The sequence below is a fragment of the Haemaphysalis longicornis genome, unplaced genomic scaffold (assembly GCF_048455015.1).
Source record: "Haemaphysalis longicornis isolate Haplotype H1 unplaced genomic scaffold, Haemaphysalis longicornis Haplotype H1 scaffold_3, whole genome shotgun sequence".
Taxonomy (NCBI): Eukaryota; Metazoa; Arthropoda; class Arachnida; order Ixodida; family Ixodidae; genus Haemaphysalis; species Haemaphysalis longicornis.
Genome location: NW_027526335.1, coordinates 211,107,275 through 211,120,796, shown reverse-complemented (window position 1 = coordinate 211,120,796; position 13,522 = coordinate 211,107,275). Strand labels below are relative to the sequence as shown.

At 50.9% G+C, this 13,522-nt stretch overlaps 1 protein-coding gene and 44 non-coding genes across 45 annotated transcripts; all 45 read right to left on the bottom strand.

The window, feature by feature from the left end:
* Positions 1 to 2,933: 2,933 nt before the first annotated feature.
* Positions 2,934 to 4,644, bottom strand: LOC144175947 (uncharacterized). Its single transcript, XM_077705016.1, has one exon. It carries the CDS (start codon positions 4,632 to 4,634, stop codon positions 3,432 to 3,434), a length of 1,203 nt encoding a protein of 400 aa, XP_077561142.1. The 5' UTR covers positions 4,635 to 4,644; the 3' UTR covers positions 2,934 to 3,431.
* A 126-nt stretch (positions 4,645 to 4,770) lies between these two features.
* Positions 4,771 to 4,842, bottom strand: Trnaa-cgc (transfer RNA alanine (anticodon CGC)). Its single transcript has one exon. It is a non-coding gene; the product is annotated as a tRNA-Ala (tRNA).
* A 79-nt stretch (positions 4,843 to 4,921) lies between these two features.
* Positions 4,922 to 4,993, bottom strand: Trnaa-cgc (transfer RNA alanine (anticodon CGC)). The gene has a single exon. It is a non-coding gene; the product is annotated as a tRNA-Ala (tRNA).
* Positions 4,994 to 5,072: 79 nt separating this feature from the next.
* On the bottom strand, positions 5,073 to 5,144 carry Trnaa-cgc (transfer RNA alanine (anticodon CGC)). Its single transcript has one exon. It is a non-coding gene; the product is annotated as a tRNA-Ala (tRNA).
* Positions 5,145 to 5,223: 79 nt separating this feature from the next.
* On the bottom strand, positions 5,224 to 5,295 carry Trnaa-cgc (transfer RNA alanine (anticodon CGC)). Its single transcript has one exon. It is a non-coding gene; the product is annotated as a tRNA-Ala (tRNA).
* A 229-nt stretch (positions 5,296 to 5,524) lies between these two features.
* Positions 5,525 to 5,596, bottom strand: Trnaa-cgc (transfer RNA alanine (anticodon CGC)). The gene has a single exon. It is a non-coding gene; the product is annotated as a tRNA-Ala (tRNA).
* Positions 5,597 to 5,675: 79 nt separating this feature from the next.
* On the bottom strand, positions 5,676 to 5,747 carry Trnaa-cgc (transfer RNA alanine (anticodon CGC)). The gene has a single exon. It is a non-coding gene; the product is annotated as a tRNA-Ala (tRNA).
* A 79-nt stretch (positions 5,748 to 5,826) lies between these two features.
* Trnaa-cgc (transfer RNA alanine (anticodon CGC)) lies at positions 5,827 to 5,898 on the bottom strand. The gene has a single exon. It is a non-coding gene; the product is annotated as a tRNA-Ala (tRNA).
* A 79-nt stretch (positions 5,899 to 5,977) lies between these two features.
* On the bottom strand, positions 5,978 to 6,049 carry Trnaa-cgc (transfer RNA alanine (anticodon CGC)). The gene has a single exon. It is a non-coding gene; the product is annotated as a tRNA-Ala (tRNA).
* Positions 6,050 to 6,128: 79 nt separating this feature from the next.
* On the bottom strand, positions 6,129 to 6,200 carry Trnaa-cgc (transfer RNA alanine (anticodon CGC)). The gene has a single exon. It is a non-coding gene; the product is annotated as a tRNA-Ala (tRNA).
* Positions 6,201 to 6,279: 79 nt separating this feature from the next.
* Trnaa-cgc (transfer RNA alanine (anticodon CGC)) lies at positions 6,280 to 6,351 on the bottom strand. The gene has a single exon. It is a non-coding gene; the product is annotated as a tRNA-Ala (tRNA).
* Positions 6,352 to 6,430: 79 nt separating this feature from the next.
* On the bottom strand, positions 6,431 to 6,502 carry Trnaa-cgc (transfer RNA alanine (anticodon CGC)). The gene has a single exon. It is a non-coding gene; the product is annotated as a tRNA-Ala (tRNA).
* A 79-nt stretch (positions 6,503 to 6,581) lies between these two features.
* On the bottom strand, positions 6,582 to 6,653 carry Trnaa-cgc (transfer RNA alanine (anticodon CGC)). Its single transcript has one exon. It is a non-coding gene; the product is annotated as a tRNA-Ala (tRNA).
* A 79-nt stretch (positions 6,654 to 6,732) lies between these two features.
* On the bottom strand, positions 6,733 to 6,804 carry Trnaa-cgc (transfer RNA alanine (anticodon CGC)). The gene has a single exon. It is a non-coding gene; the product is annotated as a tRNA-Ala (tRNA).
* Positions 6,805 to 6,883: 79 nt separating this feature from the next.
* Trnaa-cgc (transfer RNA alanine (anticodon CGC)) lies at positions 6,884 to 6,955 on the bottom strand. The gene has a single exon. It is a non-coding gene; the product is annotated as a tRNA-Ala (tRNA).
* A 79-nt stretch (positions 6,956 to 7,034) lies between these two features.
* Trnaa-cgc (transfer RNA alanine (anticodon CGC)) lies at positions 7,035 to 7,106 on the bottom strand. Its single transcript has one exon. It is a non-coding gene; the product is annotated as a tRNA-Ala (tRNA).
* A 79-nt stretch (positions 7,107 to 7,185) lies between these two features.
* On the bottom strand, positions 7,186 to 7,257 carry Trnaa-cgc (transfer RNA alanine (anticodon CGC)). The gene has a single exon. It is a non-coding gene; the product is annotated as a tRNA-Ala (tRNA).
* A 79-nt stretch (positions 7,258 to 7,336) lies between these two features.
* On the bottom strand, positions 7,337 to 7,408 carry Trnaa-cgc (transfer RNA alanine (anticodon CGC)). The gene has a single exon. It is a non-coding gene; the product is annotated as a tRNA-Ala (tRNA).
* Positions 7,409 to 7,487: 79 nt separating this feature from the next.
* Trnaa-cgc (transfer RNA alanine (anticodon CGC)) lies at positions 7,488 to 7,559 on the bottom strand. Its single transcript has one exon. It is a non-coding gene; the product is annotated as a tRNA-Ala (tRNA).
* A 79-nt stretch (positions 7,560 to 7,638) lies between these two features.
* Trnaa-cgc (transfer RNA alanine (anticodon CGC)) lies at positions 7,639 to 7,710 on the bottom strand. Its single transcript has one exon. It is a non-coding gene; the product is annotated as a tRNA-Ala (tRNA).
* Positions 7,711 to 7,789: 79 nt separating this feature from the next.
* On the bottom strand, positions 7,790 to 7,861 carry Trnaa-cgc (transfer RNA alanine (anticodon CGC)). Its single transcript has one exon. It is a non-coding gene; the product is annotated as a tRNA-Ala (tRNA).
* Positions 7,862 to 7,940: 79 nt separating this feature from the next.
* On the bottom strand, positions 7,941 to 8,012 carry Trnaa-cgc (transfer RNA alanine (anticodon CGC)). The gene has a single exon. It is a non-coding gene; the product is annotated as a tRNA-Ala (tRNA).
* A 79-nt stretch (positions 8,013 to 8,091) lies between these two features.
* Positions 8,092 to 8,163, bottom strand: Trnaa-cgc (transfer RNA alanine (anticodon CGC)). Its single transcript has one exon. It is a non-coding gene; the product is annotated as a tRNA-Ala (tRNA).
* Positions 8,164 to 8,242: 79 nt separating this feature from the next.
* Positions 8,243 to 8,314, bottom strand: Trnaa-cgc (transfer RNA alanine (anticodon CGC)). Its single transcript has one exon. It is a non-coding gene; the product is annotated as a tRNA-Ala (tRNA).
* Positions 8,315 to 8,393: 79 nt separating this feature from the next.
* Trnaa-cgc (transfer RNA alanine (anticodon CGC)) lies at positions 8,394 to 8,465 on the bottom strand. Its single transcript has one exon. It is a non-coding gene; the product is annotated as a tRNA-Ala (tRNA).
* A 79-nt stretch (positions 8,466 to 8,544) lies between these two features.
* On the bottom strand, positions 8,545 to 8,616 carry Trnaa-cgc (transfer RNA alanine (anticodon CGC)). Its single transcript has one exon. It is a non-coding gene; the product is annotated as a tRNA-Ala (tRNA).
* A 79-nt stretch (positions 8,617 to 8,695) lies between these two features.
* On the bottom strand, positions 8,696 to 8,767 carry Trnaa-cgc (transfer RNA alanine (anticodon CGC)). The gene has a single exon. It is a non-coding gene; the product is annotated as a tRNA-Ala (tRNA).
* A 79-nt stretch (positions 8,768 to 8,846) lies between these two features.
* Trnaa-cgc (transfer RNA alanine (anticodon CGC)) lies at positions 8,847 to 8,918 on the bottom strand. Its single transcript has one exon. It is a non-coding gene; the product is annotated as a tRNA-Ala (tRNA).
* A 79-nt stretch (positions 8,919 to 8,997) lies between these two features.
* Positions 8,998 to 9,069, bottom strand: Trnaa-cgc (transfer RNA alanine (anticodon CGC)). Its single transcript has one exon. It is a non-coding gene; the product is annotated as a tRNA-Ala (tRNA).
* Positions 9,070 to 9,148: 79 nt separating this feature from the next.
* Trnaa-cgc (transfer RNA alanine (anticodon CGC)) lies at positions 9,149 to 9,220 on the bottom strand. Its single transcript has one exon. It is a non-coding gene; the product is annotated as a tRNA-Ala (tRNA).
* A 79-nt stretch (positions 9,221 to 9,299) lies between these two features.
* On the bottom strand, positions 9,300 to 9,371 carry Trnaa-cgc (transfer RNA alanine (anticodon CGC)). Its single transcript has one exon. It is a non-coding gene; the product is annotated as a tRNA-Ala (tRNA).
* Positions 9,372 to 9,450: 79 nt separating this feature from the next.
* Trnaa-cgc (transfer RNA alanine (anticodon CGC)) lies at positions 9,451 to 9,522 on the bottom strand. Its single transcript has one exon. It is a non-coding gene; the product is annotated as a tRNA-Ala (tRNA).
* A 230-nt stretch (positions 9,523 to 9,752) lies between these two features.
* Positions 9,753 to 9,823, bottom strand: Trnaa-ggc (transfer RNA alanine (anticodon GGC)). Its single transcript has one exon. It is a non-coding gene; the product is annotated as a tRNA-Ala (tRNA).
* A 78-nt stretch (positions 9,824 to 9,901) lies between these two features.
* On the bottom strand, positions 9,902 to 9,973 carry Trnaa-cgc (transfer RNA alanine (anticodon CGC)). Its single transcript has one exon. It is a non-coding gene; the product is annotated as a tRNA-Ala (tRNA).
* A 79-nt stretch (positions 9,974 to 10,052) lies between these two features.
* Positions 10,053 to 10,124, bottom strand: Trnaa-cgc (transfer RNA alanine (anticodon CGC)). Its single transcript has one exon. It is a non-coding gene; the product is annotated as a tRNA-Ala (tRNA).
* Positions 10,125 to 10,202: 78 nt separating this feature from the next.
* Trnaa-cgc (transfer RNA alanine (anticodon CGC)) lies at positions 10,203 to 10,274 on the bottom strand. The gene has a single exon. It is a non-coding gene; the product is annotated as a tRNA-Ala (tRNA).
* Positions 10,275 to 10,353: 79 nt separating this feature from the next.
* Positions 10,354 to 10,425, bottom strand: Trnaa-cgc (transfer RNA alanine (anticodon CGC)). The gene has a single exon. It is a non-coding gene; the product is annotated as a tRNA-Ala (tRNA).
* Positions 10,426 to 10,504: 79 nt separating this feature from the next.
* Positions 10,505 to 10,576, bottom strand: Trnaa-cgc (transfer RNA alanine (anticodon CGC)). The gene has a single exon. It is a non-coding gene; the product is annotated as a tRNA-Ala (tRNA).
* Positions 10,577 to 10,655: 79 nt separating this feature from the next.
* Trnaa-cgc (transfer RNA alanine (anticodon CGC)) lies at positions 10,656 to 10,727 on the bottom strand. Its single transcript has one exon. It is a non-coding gene; the product is annotated as a tRNA-Ala (tRNA).
* Positions 10,728 to 10,806: 79 nt separating this feature from the next.
* Positions 10,807 to 10,878, bottom strand: Trnaa-cgc (transfer RNA alanine (anticodon CGC)). Its single transcript has one exon. It is a non-coding gene; the product is annotated as a tRNA-Ala (tRNA).
* A 79-nt stretch (positions 10,879 to 10,957) lies between these two features.
* Trnaa-cgc (transfer RNA alanine (anticodon CGC)) lies at positions 10,958 to 11,029 on the bottom strand. The gene has a single exon. It is a non-coding gene; the product is annotated as a tRNA-Ala (tRNA).
* A 79-nt stretch (positions 11,030 to 11,108) lies between these two features.
* On the bottom strand, positions 11,109 to 11,180 carry Trnaa-cgc (transfer RNA alanine (anticodon CGC)). Its single transcript has one exon. It is a non-coding gene; the product is annotated as a tRNA-Ala (tRNA).
* A 79-nt stretch (positions 11,181 to 11,259) lies between these two features.
* On the bottom strand, positions 11,260 to 11,330 carry Trnaa-ggc (transfer RNA alanine (anticodon GGC)). The gene has a single exon. It is a non-coding gene; the product is annotated as a tRNA-Ala (tRNA).
* A 78-nt stretch (positions 11,331 to 11,408) lies between these two features.
* Trnaa-cgc (transfer RNA alanine (anticodon CGC)) lies at positions 11,409 to 11,480 on the bottom strand. The gene has a single exon. It is a non-coding gene; the product is annotated as a tRNA-Ala (tRNA).
* Positions 11,481 to 11,559: 79 nt separating this feature from the next.
* Trnaa-cgc (transfer RNA alanine (anticodon CGC)) lies at positions 11,560 to 11,631 on the bottom strand. The gene has a single exon. It is a non-coding gene; the product is annotated as a tRNA-Ala (tRNA).
* Positions 11,632 to 13,522: the final 1,891 nt, after the last annotated feature.

The window sequence follows — 13,522 nt, the reverse complement described above, 5'->3', positions numbered from 1 at the left end:
ACATCCATATGGGGCCTCCATAAACTATGTAGGCTCAGAAGCATAAACATGTCCAGAGGGACACCGTCTTCATTATCGGTAGGCAAGAACCGTATACCAAAGGGTGTGATTGGTAATGCCTTTTTAAGTGTTCTCTGGAGGATGTCCCAATGGAAAACGGCATCTGAACAATCCAAGAATATGTGCTCAACTGTTTCTGGCCTATGGCAAAAAACACAGTTTACGTCCCAAGGAACGAAAATACCTCTTTCCTGCAACCATGGTTTCACGGGCAGTGTCCCAGTGTGCAGCTGAAAAAAGAAACTTTTGGCTGATGCCTTCACCGGCATCTTTTTGACTCGCTTTAAGACATTCATTGAAGTGGGATTAATACCTATGGGTCTGTAGACGGGAACAGGTAAGGATATTTCAATGACATCTTTATACAGTTTTCTACGTGATGCACCACTGAGATACTCCTGTGAAAACCGCGCCTTTAGAAATTTATACGACCATACAACTTCACGCAGAAATCCTCGAAGGCTGGTCCTTGGTACAGCGCTTGTAGAAACAATGAAATCAGGTAGTGCCTCTCGCAGTCTTATCTGAATCATTGTCCGTAGGAAGCTATCACTTTGGTCTCTTAGAAACAAAAAACGTGACACCACTTGTCTCAAAAATAAATGCACAAGTCCCAGACCCCCCGACTTAACAGGAAGAAACAAATTGGAACGGCTCATGCGCTCCCACGTGGAGCCCCAAACAAAATGGCAAACACTCTGTGCAACCGTTGTATGTTTAACCGCGTCATGAAAAGAACCTGTAACACATACCACACCTTGGCAACTAGAAAAATATTACATACCGTTGCTCGGGCAAACATCGATAAATCGCGTCCGCCCCACTTCATCGTCTTTTCCCGGATGAGCTGGATTTGCTCTGCCCAGAAAGTATCTGTGTCGTGGTAGTGATCTAGTGGCACACCAAGGTACCTGGAGGGCGTGATGGTCCACTGGACGTTTTCGTATGTTTGTTCCGGGGCTTCCCATTCACCATGCCAAAATCCGAGGCATTTGCCCCAGTTTACCATGCTTCCGGTATGTTTGCCAAAGAGTTTTGCTTTTTGTACAGCAGCGGTAATGCTTGGTTTGTCCTGACATATGACGGCAACATCATCGGCATAGGCCAATATTTTAACTTCACTTGAAGTCAGCCGGTATCCGCACACATCATTGCTGTTTAAGACACTTAAACAGAAAGGCTCAAGGTATATCGCGAAAAGCAGCGGTGCCAGTGGGCAGCCTTGCTTAATTGAGGAACGTATCGCAATCCGTTCAGTGAGTGTTTTGTTAACGATGACACTTGTTGTGCTCTGGAAGTAACTCATTTTGACACCTTCTAGTATAACTGAACCGATGTTGACATGTTCGAGTATTTCAAAAAGAATATCATGGGCGACACAATCGAACGCTTTTTCCCAATCTAGCTGCAGAATAGCCACTTGCCCTCCAAAAGCATCCACACATTCTAAAATGCTTCTGGCCACGTGTATGTTAGTCATTATCGAGCGCCCCATTATTCCACATGTTTGGTGGGGCCCCACTATAGATGTTATAATACCCTGTACTCGTCTGGCCAATACTTTCATATAGACCTTATAGTCCACATTAGTGAGACTAATTGGCCGGTAACCCTTTACCGATAAAAGTTTGACGGGATCATCAGACTTCGGGATTAACACAAGGTGGGACTGACAAAATGATGGTGGCAGTTGCTTCTTCTCGTACGATTGCGCGAGAACACGGTAAAGGACGATTGCCAACTCCGCCCTAAAGGCTTTATAAAAACAGGCTCCTATGCCGTCTGGACCAGGGGTCTTATCAGGGCTCAAATCGTCAATGGCTTGCTCTATCTCAGCTAGGGTTATCGGCTCTTCCAGTTTTGTTCTAATATCCGAATCCAGCTTCGGCATTTGCTGCAGAAAATGATGCCGAAAACCGTCTTCATAGTCCCGCTTCCGCCCTAACAGATCGCGATAATGCTCGTAAAAGGCACGCTGGATGGTTTCACTATCACGCGCAATACAGCCATCGTATTCAACCGCTTTTATCTCGTTTCGAGTTGCGTATCTTTTTTCGTCACACAAAGCACGTTTTGTTGGTCGTTCCCCAAGCCATAACTTCTCTGCGCGGGCTCTTATTATTGCCCCTTTATATTTTTCAGCGTCTATGTGCTCTAACTCGGCCTTTACTTGTTTCACTTGGGTAGCGTTATTTTCCAAGTGCGCATTCTGCGCGCTCAAGAGAAACTGGAGTTCAGTAAGCAGTTCATTTTCTTTCTCTTTGTCTTTTTGCCGTAACACTGCCGACCTTTCTATGGCGTCCATTTTCACTTCTTGTTTAAAAGTTTCCCACTCTATGCCTATGTTCTCATCATTTTCTTTGAACAGTAGTTTAATTTTCTCTTTTACTCTATTCGAAAACACCTCGTCGTGTAATAACTTAGCATTAAACTTCCACAGTTCCCATTTAAACTTGGGTTTTCTTTTTTCCGTTCCAATAACTAGTGTCACTAAGCTGTGGTCACTAAAGCAAACATGCTTTATCTGATAATTGTTACAATGAGGGACTATATCTGTGGAAACGTAAATTCTATCCAGTCTGGCTTGACTACCGTTCTGGAAGTGTGTGTACTGACTTGCCATTCCCGCCGTAAGTGTTCGGCCAATGTCCTCCAAGTTATTTTCGTGGACCATTGTGTTTAACAATAGCGCACTCGAGTCACGGACCATCACATTGGCTGCTCTATCATCTGCGTTGCATACACAATTGAAATCGCCTAGCAGTATGACGTAACCTTCAGTATCAAGAAATCTTTCGAATTGTTGAAAGAAATCTTTTCTTTCTAGCTGTATATTCGGCGCGTACACACAAATGATTCCAAAATTTGTCGTAGACAAGTTAATGTCGCACACTATCAGACGGCCACTTTCGCATGAGAAAATAGGTTGCACGTCAAACCCAACTGAATTTCTAATGAATAAGGCACAGCCCCCCGATCGGCCTACGGCATGAGCGACACATACATAATAACGTGCTTTAAATTGATCCACCATTCGGTCTGTTTGGTCTTCGCTTTCTATTTTGGTTTCTTGGACCGCAATGATGTCAAGGTCGTTTTCCAAGAAAAGGCGGTTCACCTGATACTGCCGCCTTTTTGCGGCCAAGCCACGTACGTTTAACGTGGCAATTCGCAAAGCTCTGTTCAATTTGTGTTCCATCTAGTGTTCAAACAGACCGATTGATGCTAACACAGGTGCACAGAAAAGAAAAGTCAACTTTAAGCCGTAGGGTGTTTTTAAACAATTGTGTCTCTAAAGCGCATACCTCAGAGTCCGAAAGGGTGCCCACGTAAGTCCAGTCCGTCAGTGCCTATCCACACCATTGTAGCAGCTACGTCGGCGTTGCTGCCGGCGTCGTCTCAGGTGCCCTCCTGTCTGGTGGAACGTTGGGCTTGGGCCGAAGCGTCGAACGTCGCCCAGGCGGTGCTTTCGGAGGCGGCTCGTCGGGAGTCGCGTTGCCTTCATCGGTCGGGCCGGCGTTGCTCTCGCGGACCCGTTTACCGCAGGTGCTGCCGGCTGGTTCTTTGCTGGTGTCCATTGTGACGATGTCGTCGTCGTCGTCCTTAGCACCGCCCCCTTGGTTGTCTTCGGAGCCGCTTTCTCTGGCGACTTCCGTGAAGGCTGGAACTTCTTGGTTAAGGTTCTGCGCCTCGTTTTGTTGCACTTGAGGATCCTTGCCGGTAACTTGAACGGGGGCTGCAGGTGTCGGCGCTGGCACGTCCCCTCCCCCTCCAGCGGCAACCTCTTCCGCTTCTGCTTCGTCCATGAGGTGTTCCGACTTGTCGTCACCCCCCGCGGGTCCGGCGACGCTGGCGTACGTTTGCACGCACTGGCTGTCGTCGTGGCCGAAACGCCGACAACGCGTGCAGCGCGGCACACGGCACTCCCGCCGTACGTGGCCCGAACGGTGACAGCGCAGGCAGAGCGGCAGGCGTCCCGGGACGACGACGAGGGCGTTGTCACCGGCGATGCGCAGCTGATGGGGCACATCGTCAGGGGTCATGCCAGCCTTGAGCTTGAGCGACACAAGGCGCGTCGTCGTGCCTTTCTCGTTGCATCCGGACACCCGCCAGCGGTCCCTTGAGACTTCCGTCACCACCCCAAAAGGGGCAAAAGCCGCACGCACAAGGTCGTCCGGAACACCGTAAAGCACCCAGTGCACCTTTACTCGAAGCACTTGGTTACCCGGGTCGATGACCATGCAGCGCAAGTCCTTCACTTTCACGTCGCGTAAAGCTACCAATTTCTTTGCACTCTCGGCGTCCTTGAATGTCACCGCCCACACGTGATTCATTTGGAACGCCCCCAACGCTATCACGTCGGGGAGCAGTTCCAAACGTGCGAGCTTGTCGCGGAAATCTTCTACTCGATAAGGTCTCGCTTTAACATCGGCGTGCAAAAATACGGTGTTCAAAACGAACCGACCTGTTGGCAGTTGAGGCAGAATTATCTGATAGTCCCTGGTTTCAGCATCCGTTGTCCTGTTACCGCGGCCCGAGGCCGCAACGGCCGCTCCAACTTGGGAGCTCGACATCACACGTCCGTCCGCCACGGTGGCCGGAAGTGGAATCCCCACCTCTGAGCTACACCCCCCCGCTCCTAAGTATTTTACATACAAACCCGATAGGTGTCTTCCTTCTCGGTGACAGCAAAAAAGCACGCGTAGTTTCTGGAGGTGCCAGGGATTGAACCCGGGGCCTTTCACATGCGAAGCGAACGCTCTACCTCTGAGCTACACCCCCCACTTTCCTCAAGTATTTTACATACAAACCCGATAGGTGTCTTCCTTCTCGGTGGCGGCAAAAAAGCACGCGCAGTTTCTGGAAGTGCCGGGGTTTGAACGCGGGGCCTTTCACATGCGAAGCGAACGCTCTACCTCTGAGCTACACCCCCCACTTTCCTCAAGTATTTTACATACAAACCCGATAGGTGTCTTCCTTCTCGGTGACAGCAAAAAAGCACGCGTAGTTTCTGGAGGTGCCGGGGATTGAACCCGGGGCCTTTCACATGCGAAGCGAACGCTCTACCTCTGAGCTACACCCCCCACTTTCCTCAAGTATTTTACTCACAAACCCGATAGGTGTCTTCCTTCTCGGTGGCGGCAAAAAAGCACGCGTAGTTTCTGGTGGTGCCGGGGATTGAACCCGGGGCCTTTCACATGCGAAGCGAACGCTCTACCTCTGAGCTACACCCCCCACTTTCCTCAAGTATTTTACTCACAAACCCGATAGGTGTCTTCCTTCTCGGTGGCGGCAAAAAAGCACGCGTAGTTTCTGGAGGTGCCGGGGATTGAACCCGGGGCCTTTCACATGCGAAGCGAACGCTCTACCTCTGAGCTACACCCCAACTTTCCTCAAGTATTTTACATACAAACCCGATAGGTGTCTTCCTTCTCGGTGACAGCAAAAAAGCACGCGTAGTTTCTGGAGGTGCCGGGGATTGAACCCGGGGCCTTTCACATGCGAAGCGAACGCTCTACCTCTGAGCTACACCCCCCACTTTCCTCAAGTATTTTACATACAAACCCGATAGGTGTCTTCCTTCTCGGTGGCGGCAAAAAAGCACGCGCAGTTTCTGGAAGTGCCGGGGTTTGAACGCGGGGCCTTTCACATGCGAAGCGAACGCTCTACCTCTGAGCTACACCCCCCACTTTCCTCAAGTATTTTACATACAAACCCGATAGGTGTCTTCCTTCTCGGTGACAGCAAAAAAGCACGCGTAGTTTCTGGAGGTGCCGGGGATTGAACCCGGGGCCTTTCACATGCGAAGCGAACGCTCTACCTCTGAGCTACACCCCCCACTTTCCTCAAGTATTTTACTCACAAACCCGATAGGTGTCTTCCTTCTCGGTGGCGGCAAAAAAGCACGCGTAGTTTCTGGAGGTGCCGGGGATTGAACCCGGGGCCTTTTACATGCGAAGCGAACGCTCTACCTCTGAGCTACACCCCCCACTTTCCTCAAGTATTTTACATACAAACCCGATAGGTGTCTTCCTTCTCGGTGACAGCAAAAAAGCACGCGTAGTTTCTGGAGGTGCCGGGGATTGAACCCGGGGCCTTTCACATGCGAAGCGAACGCTCTACCTCTGAGGTACACCCCCCACTTTCCTCAAGTATTTTACATACAAACCCGATAGGTGTCTTCCTTCTCGGTGACAGCAAAAAAGCACGCGTAGTTTCTGGAGGTGCCGGGGATTGAACCCGGGGCCTTTCACATGCGAAGCGAACGCTCTACCTCTGAGCTACACCCCCCACTTTCCTCAAGTATTTTACTCACAAACCCGATAGGTGTCTTCGTTCTCGGTGGCGGCAAAAAAGCACGCGTAGTTTCTGGAGGTGCCGGGGATTGAACCCGGGGCCTTTCACATGCGAAGCGAACGCTCTACCTCTGAGCTACACCCCCCACTTTCCTCAAGTATTTTACATACAAACCCGATAGGTGTCTTCCTTCTCGGTGACAGCAAAAAAGCACGCGTAGTTTCTGGAGGTGCCGGGGATTGAACCCGGGGCCTTTCACATGCGAAGCGAACGCTCTACCTCTGAGCTACACCCCCCACTTTCCTCAAGTATTTTACATACAAACCCGATAGGTGTCTTCCTTCTCGGTGGCGGCAAAAAAGCACGCGTAGTTTCTGGAGGTGCCGGGGATTGAACCCGGGGCCTTTCACATGCGAAGCGAACGCTCTACCTCTGAGCTACACCCCCCACTTTCCTCAAGTATTTTACATACAAACCCGATAGGTGTCTTCCTTCTCGGTGGCGGCAAAAAAGCACGCGTAGTTTCTGGAGGTGCCGGGGATTGAACCCGGGGCCTTTCACATGCGAAGCGAACGCTCTACCTCTGAGCTACACCCCCCACTTTCCTCAAGTATTTTACATACAAACCCGATAGGTGTCTTCCTTCTCGGTGACAGCAAAAAAGCACGCGTAGTTTCTGGAGGTGCCGGGGATTGAACCCGGGGCCTTTCACATGCGAAGCGAACGCTCTACCTCTGAGCTACACCCCCCACTTTCCTCAAGTATTTTACATACAAACCCGATAGGTGTCTTCCTTCTCGGTGACAGCAAAAAAGCACGCGTAGTTTCTGGAGGTGCCGGGGATCGAACCCGGGGCCTTTCACATGCGAAGCGAACGCTCTACCTCTGAGCTACACCCCCCACTTTCCTCAAGTATTTTACTCACAAACCCGATAGGTGTCTTCCTTCTCGGTGACAGCAAAAAAGCACGCGTAGTTTCTGGAGGTGCCGGGGATTGAACCCGGGGCCTTTCACATGCGAAGCGAACGCTCTACCTCTGAGCTACACCCCCCACTTTCCTCAAGTATTTTACATACAAACCCGATAGGTGTCTTCCTTCTCGGTGGCGGCAAAAAAGCACGCGTAGTTTCTGGAGGTGCCGGGGATTGAACCCGGGGCCTTTCACAAGCGAAGCGAACGCTCTACCTCTGAGCTACACCCCCCACTTTCCTCAAGTATTTTACATACAAACCCGATAGGTGTCTTCCTTCTCGGTGACAGCAAAAAAGCACGCGTAGTTTCTGGAGGTGCCTGGGATTGAACCCGGGGCCTTTCACATGCGAAGCGAACGCTCTACCTCTGAGCTACACCCCCCACTTTCCTCAAGTATTTTACAAACAAACCCGATAGGTGTCTTCCTTCTCGGTGACAGCAAAAAAGCACGCGTAGTTTCTGGAGGTGCCGGGGATCGAACCCGGGGCCTTTCACATGCGAAGCGAACGCTCTACCTCTGAGCTACACCCCCCACTTTCCTCAAGTATTTTACTCACAAACCCGATAGGTGTCTTCCTTCTCGGTGGCGGCAAAAACGCACGCGTAGTTTCTGGAGGTGCCGGGGATTGAACCCGGGGCCTTTCACATGCGAAGCGAACGCTCTACCTCTGAGCTACACCCCCCACTTTCCTCAAGTATTTTACATACAAACCCGATAGGTGTCTTCCTTCTCGGTGGCGGCAAAAAAGCACGCGTAGTTTCTGGAGGTGCCGGGGATTGAACCTGGGGCCTTTCACATGCGAAGCGAACGCTCTACCTCTGAGCTACACCCCCCACTTTCCTCAAGTATTTTACATACAAACCCGATAATTGTCTTCCTTCTCGGTGACAGCAAAAAAGCGCGCGTAGTTTCTGGAGGTGCCGGGGATTGAACCCGGGGCCTTTCACATGCGAAGCGAACGCTCTACCTCTGAGCTACACCCCCCACTTTCCTCAAGTATTTTACTCACAAACCCGATAGGTGTCTTCCTTCTCGGTGGCGGCAAAAAAGCACGCGTAGTTTCTGGAGGTGCCGGGGATTGAACCCGGCGCCTTTCACATGCGAAGCGAGCGCTCTACCTCTGAGCTACACCCCCCACTTTCCTCAAGTATTTTACATACAAACCCGATAGGTGTCTTCCTTCTCGGTGGCGGCAAAAAAGTACGCGTAGTTTCTTGAGGTGCCGGGGATTGAACCCGGGGCCTTTCACATGCGAAGCGAACGCTCTACCTCTGAGCTACACCCCCCCCTTTCCTCAAGTATTTTACATACAAACCCGATAGGTGTCTTCCTTCTCGGTGGCGGCAAAAAAGCACGCGTAGTTTCTGGAGGTGCCGGGGATTGAACCCGGGGCCTTTCACATGCGAAGCGAACGCTCTACCTCTGAGCTACACCCCCCACTTTCCTCAAGTATTTTACATACAAACCCGATAGGTGTCTTCCTTCTCGGTGGCGGCAAAAAAGTACGCGTAGTTTCTGGAGGTGCCGGGGATTGAACCCGGGGCCTTTCACATGCGAAGCGAACGCTCTACCTCTAAGCTACACCCCCCACTTTCCTCAAGTATTTTACATACAAACCCGATAGGTGTCTTCCTTCTCGGTGGCGGCAAAAAAGTACGCGTAGTTTCTGGAGGTGCCGGGGATTGAACCCGGGGCCTTTCACATGCGAAGCGAACGCTCTACCTCTGAGCTACACCCCCCACTTTCCTCAAGTATTTTACATACAAACCCGATAGGTGTCTTCCTTCTCGGTGGCGGCAAAAAAGTACGCGTAGTTTCTGGAGGTGCCGGGGATTGAACCCGGGGCCTTTCACATGCGAAGCGAACGCTCTACCTCTGAGCTACACCCCCCACTTTCCTCAAGTATTTTACTCACAAACCCGATAGGTGTCTTCCTTCTCGGTGGCGGCAAAAAAGCACGCGTAGTTTCTGGAGGTGCCGGGGATTGAACCCAGGGCCTTTCACATGCGAAGCGAACGCTCTACCTCTGAGCTACACCCCCCACTTTCCTCAAGTATTTTACATACAAACCCGATAGGTGTCTTCCTTCTCGGTGGCGGCAAAAAAGTACCCGTAGTTTCTGGAGGTGCCGGGGATTGCACCCGGGGCCTTTCACATGCGAAGCGAACGCTCTACCTCTGAGCTACACCCCCCACTTTCCTCAAGTATTTTACATACAAACCCGATAGGTGTCTTCCTTCTCGGTGGCGGCAAAAAAGCACGCGTAGTTTCTGGAGGTGCCGGGGATTGAACCCGGGGCCTTTCACATGCGAAGCGAACGCTCTACCTCTGAGCTACACCCTACACTTTCCTCATGTATTTTACATACAAACCCGATAGGTGTCTTCCTTCTCGGTGGCGGCAAAAAAGCACGCGTAGTTTCTGGAGGTGCCGGGTATTGAACCCGGGGCTTTCACATGCCAAGCAAACGCTCTACCTCTGAGCTACACCCCCACTTTCCTCAAGTATTTTACATACAAACCCGATAGGTGTCTTCCTTCTCGGTGGCGGCAAAAAAGTACGCGTAGTTTCTGGAGGTGCCGGGGATTGAACCCGGGGCCTTTCACATGCGAAGCGAACGCTCTACCTCTGAGCTACACCCCCCACTTTCCTCAAGTATTTTACATACAAACCCGATAGGTGTCTTCCTTCTCGGTGGCGGCAAAAAAGTACGCGTAGTTTCTGGAGGTGCCGGGGATTGAACCCGGGGCCTTTCACATGCGAAGCGAACGCTCTACCTCTGAGCTACACCCCCACTTTCCTCAAGTACTTTACATACAAACCCGATAGGTGTCTTCCTTCTCGGTGGCGGCAAAAAAGCACGCGTAGTTTCTGGAGGTGCCGGGGATTGAACCCGGGGCCTTTCACATGCGAAGCGAACGCTCTACCTCTGAGCTACACCCCCCACTTTCCTCAAGTATTTTACATACAAACCCGATAGGTGTCTTCCTTCTCGGTGGTGGCAAAAAAGTACGCGTAGTTTCTGGAGGTGCCGGGGATTGAACCCGGGGCCTTTCACATGCGAAGCGTACGCTCTACCTCTGAGCTACACCCCCCACTTTCCTCCAGTATTTTACATACAAACCCGATAGGTGTCTTCCTTCTCGGTGGCGGCAAAAAAGTACGCGTAGTTTCTGGAGGTGCCGGGGATTGAACCCGGGGCCTTTCACATGCGAAGCGAACGCTCTACCTCTGAGCTACACCCCCCACTTTCCTCAAGTATTTTACATACAAACCCGATAGGTGTCTTCCTTCTCGGTGGCGGCAAAAAAGCACGCGTAGTTTCTGGAGGTGCCGGGGATTGAACCCGGGGCCTTTCACATGCGAAGCGAACGCTCTACCTCTGAGCTACACCCCCCACTTTCCTCAAGTATTTTACATACAAACCCGATAGGTGTCTTCCTTCTCGGTGGCAGCAAAAAAGCACGCGTAGTTTCTGGAGGTGCCGGGGATTGAACCCGGGGCCTTTCACATGCGAAGCGAACGCTCTACCTCTGAGCTACACCCCCCACTTTCCTCAAGTATTTTACATACAAACCCGATAGGTGTCTTCCTTCTCGGTGGCAGCAAAAAAGCACGCGTAGTTTCTGGAGGTGCCGGGGATTGAACCCGGGGCCTTTCACATGCGAAGCGAACGCTCTACCTCTGAGCTACACCCCCCACTTTCCTCAAGTATTTTACATACAAACCCGATAGGTGTCTTCCTTCTCGGTGGCGGCAAAAAAGCACGCGTAGTTTCTGGAGGTGCCGGGGATTGAACCCGGGGCCTTTCACATGCGAAGCGAACGCTCTACCTCTGAGCTACACCCCCCACTTTCCTCATGTATTTTACATACAAACCCGATAGGTGTCTTCCTTCTCGGTGGCGGCAAAAAAGCACGCGTAGTTTCTGGAGGTGCCGGGTATTGAACCCGGGGCTTTCACATGCCAAGCAAACGCTCTACCTCTGAGCTACACCCCCACTTTCCTCAAGTATTTTACATACAAACCCGATAGGTGTCTTCCTTCTCGGTGGCGGCAAAAAAGTACGCGTAGTTTCTGGAGGTGCCGGGGATTGAACCCGGGGCCTTTCACATGCGAAGCGAACGCTCTACCTCTGAGCTACACCCCCCACTTTCCTCGAGTATTTTACATACAAACCCGATAGGTGTCTTCCTTCTCGGTGGCGGCAAAAAAGTACGCGTAGTTTCTGGAGGTGCCGGGGATTGAACCCGGGGCCTTTCACATGCGAAGCGAACGCTCTACCTCTGAGCTACACCCCCTTTTTTTTTTTTTTTCTTTATTGCCACACTGACAGAGAACAAGCACACAAAGCAATGAAAACAGGTACACAAAGCTGTAACATACACTGATAAAACTGCTAACAGTCTTTTGCTAGCAGGAAATGGCTAAAACTGCTTGAGGTTTGTCAGCGACTCCATTACTGGAAGCCATTCCGGGGGGTCAGGCTGAGTCTTCCAAACCTCTACAATCAAACGAACAGTTTCTCCAAAGTATTCCTTGGAACGCTTAGCATCAACATCGCGGTGGCGTATAGCCATGCGAGATTTCCAAATGCCGTGCAGAGCCAAAACCATCACCACATCATACGGCAACCCGCCGTCATTCTCGATGGGTATAAACCTGATTCCGTAGGCGTCTAGAGGGAAATCTTTCTTCAAAGTCCTCTGAAGCACGTCCCAAAAAAAGACCCCATCCCAACATTCTAAAAACACGTGTTCTACTGTCTCCGGCTTTTTGCACGGATAACAGTCAACCCCCCACGGAACGTACAGTCCTTTCTCTTTTTGCCACGTTTTGACTGGTAGGACACCCGCGTGGAGCTTAAAAAAGAACGTTTTAACCCATGGCGGTACCGCCATAGATTTCACGCGTTTAAGCACATCCTGGCCTGGCCCTGCACGGTACATTGACCGGTACAGTGGAACTGGAAATACAGAGTCAACGAGATCATTATACAATTTTTTCCGCGTTACGCTACATAGGTATTCCATCGTGAAGCGGGCACGCAAAAACTGGGTCGCTTGAACAACTTCGCGGAAGTATCCCTTCATTGTCAAGACAGGGAAACGTGCTGACGCTATAACAAAATCGGGTAACACCACAGACAACTTCATTTGGCAAACAGTACGCAAAAAGGGGTCTTGTACATCCCGAAGGAAGAGAAAACGATTGACAACCTGTCGTAAAAACAAATGAGACAAGGAAAGGCCCCCGCTACGCACGCGCCGAAACAAGTTCGTTCGACTTGTTTTTTCCCACGTGGACTCCCAAATTAACACGGCGAAAACGCGGTGCAACGCCTGCACATGCGCACGCGAACAGTGTAACACCTGGAGCACGTACCATATTTTACTTATTAAGAACACATTGCAGACTGAGCCTCTTGCAAAAATGGAGAGCCCAGTGCCTTGCCATTTTTCTGCTCTATCACGCAATTCAGCTGTCTGTCTGCGCCAGTAGGGATCACTGTCCTCGTAGTTTTCGAGAGGCACACCTAAGTATTTGGTTGGCGTCGTCTGCCAGCTTATGTTTTCAAACACCTCCGGGGCTTCTTCCCATTGGCCGTGCCAGAAACCTAAACATTTTTGCCAGTTCACACTGCTGGCACTGTATTTACAAAAGGCCTTTAGTGTCTTTACAGCTTCGCTTATGCTGCTTTTATCAATAAAGAAAAGTGCAATGTCGTCGGCATAGGCCAACACACGCACCTCACACGACTGTAGTCGAAAGCCGTTGATGGTTTTGCTTCCAATAACACTCAAACAAAACGCTTCTACATATACACAGAAAAGCAATGGGGACAATGGGCAACCCTGACGTACGCCACGTTGAACCTGCACTGCTTTGCTGAGCGACTTGTTCACAACGAGGCTAGTTGAACACCCACTATACGCCATGCGCACTCCTTGAAGAATAACAGCCCCTACATTTATATGCTCTAACATGGCTATAAGGAGCTCGTGTGATACCTGATCGAACGCCTTCTCCAGGTCTACCTGGAGCATTGCTAGAGAACCTTGAGTGCTGTCGCAACACTCAAGAACACTTCGAGCAGTATGAATGTTCGTTACTATCGACCGCCCCTTTATACCGCATGTTTGATGCGGTCCAACGATGTCCCTAATAACAGTCTGCAAACGACTCGCCAGA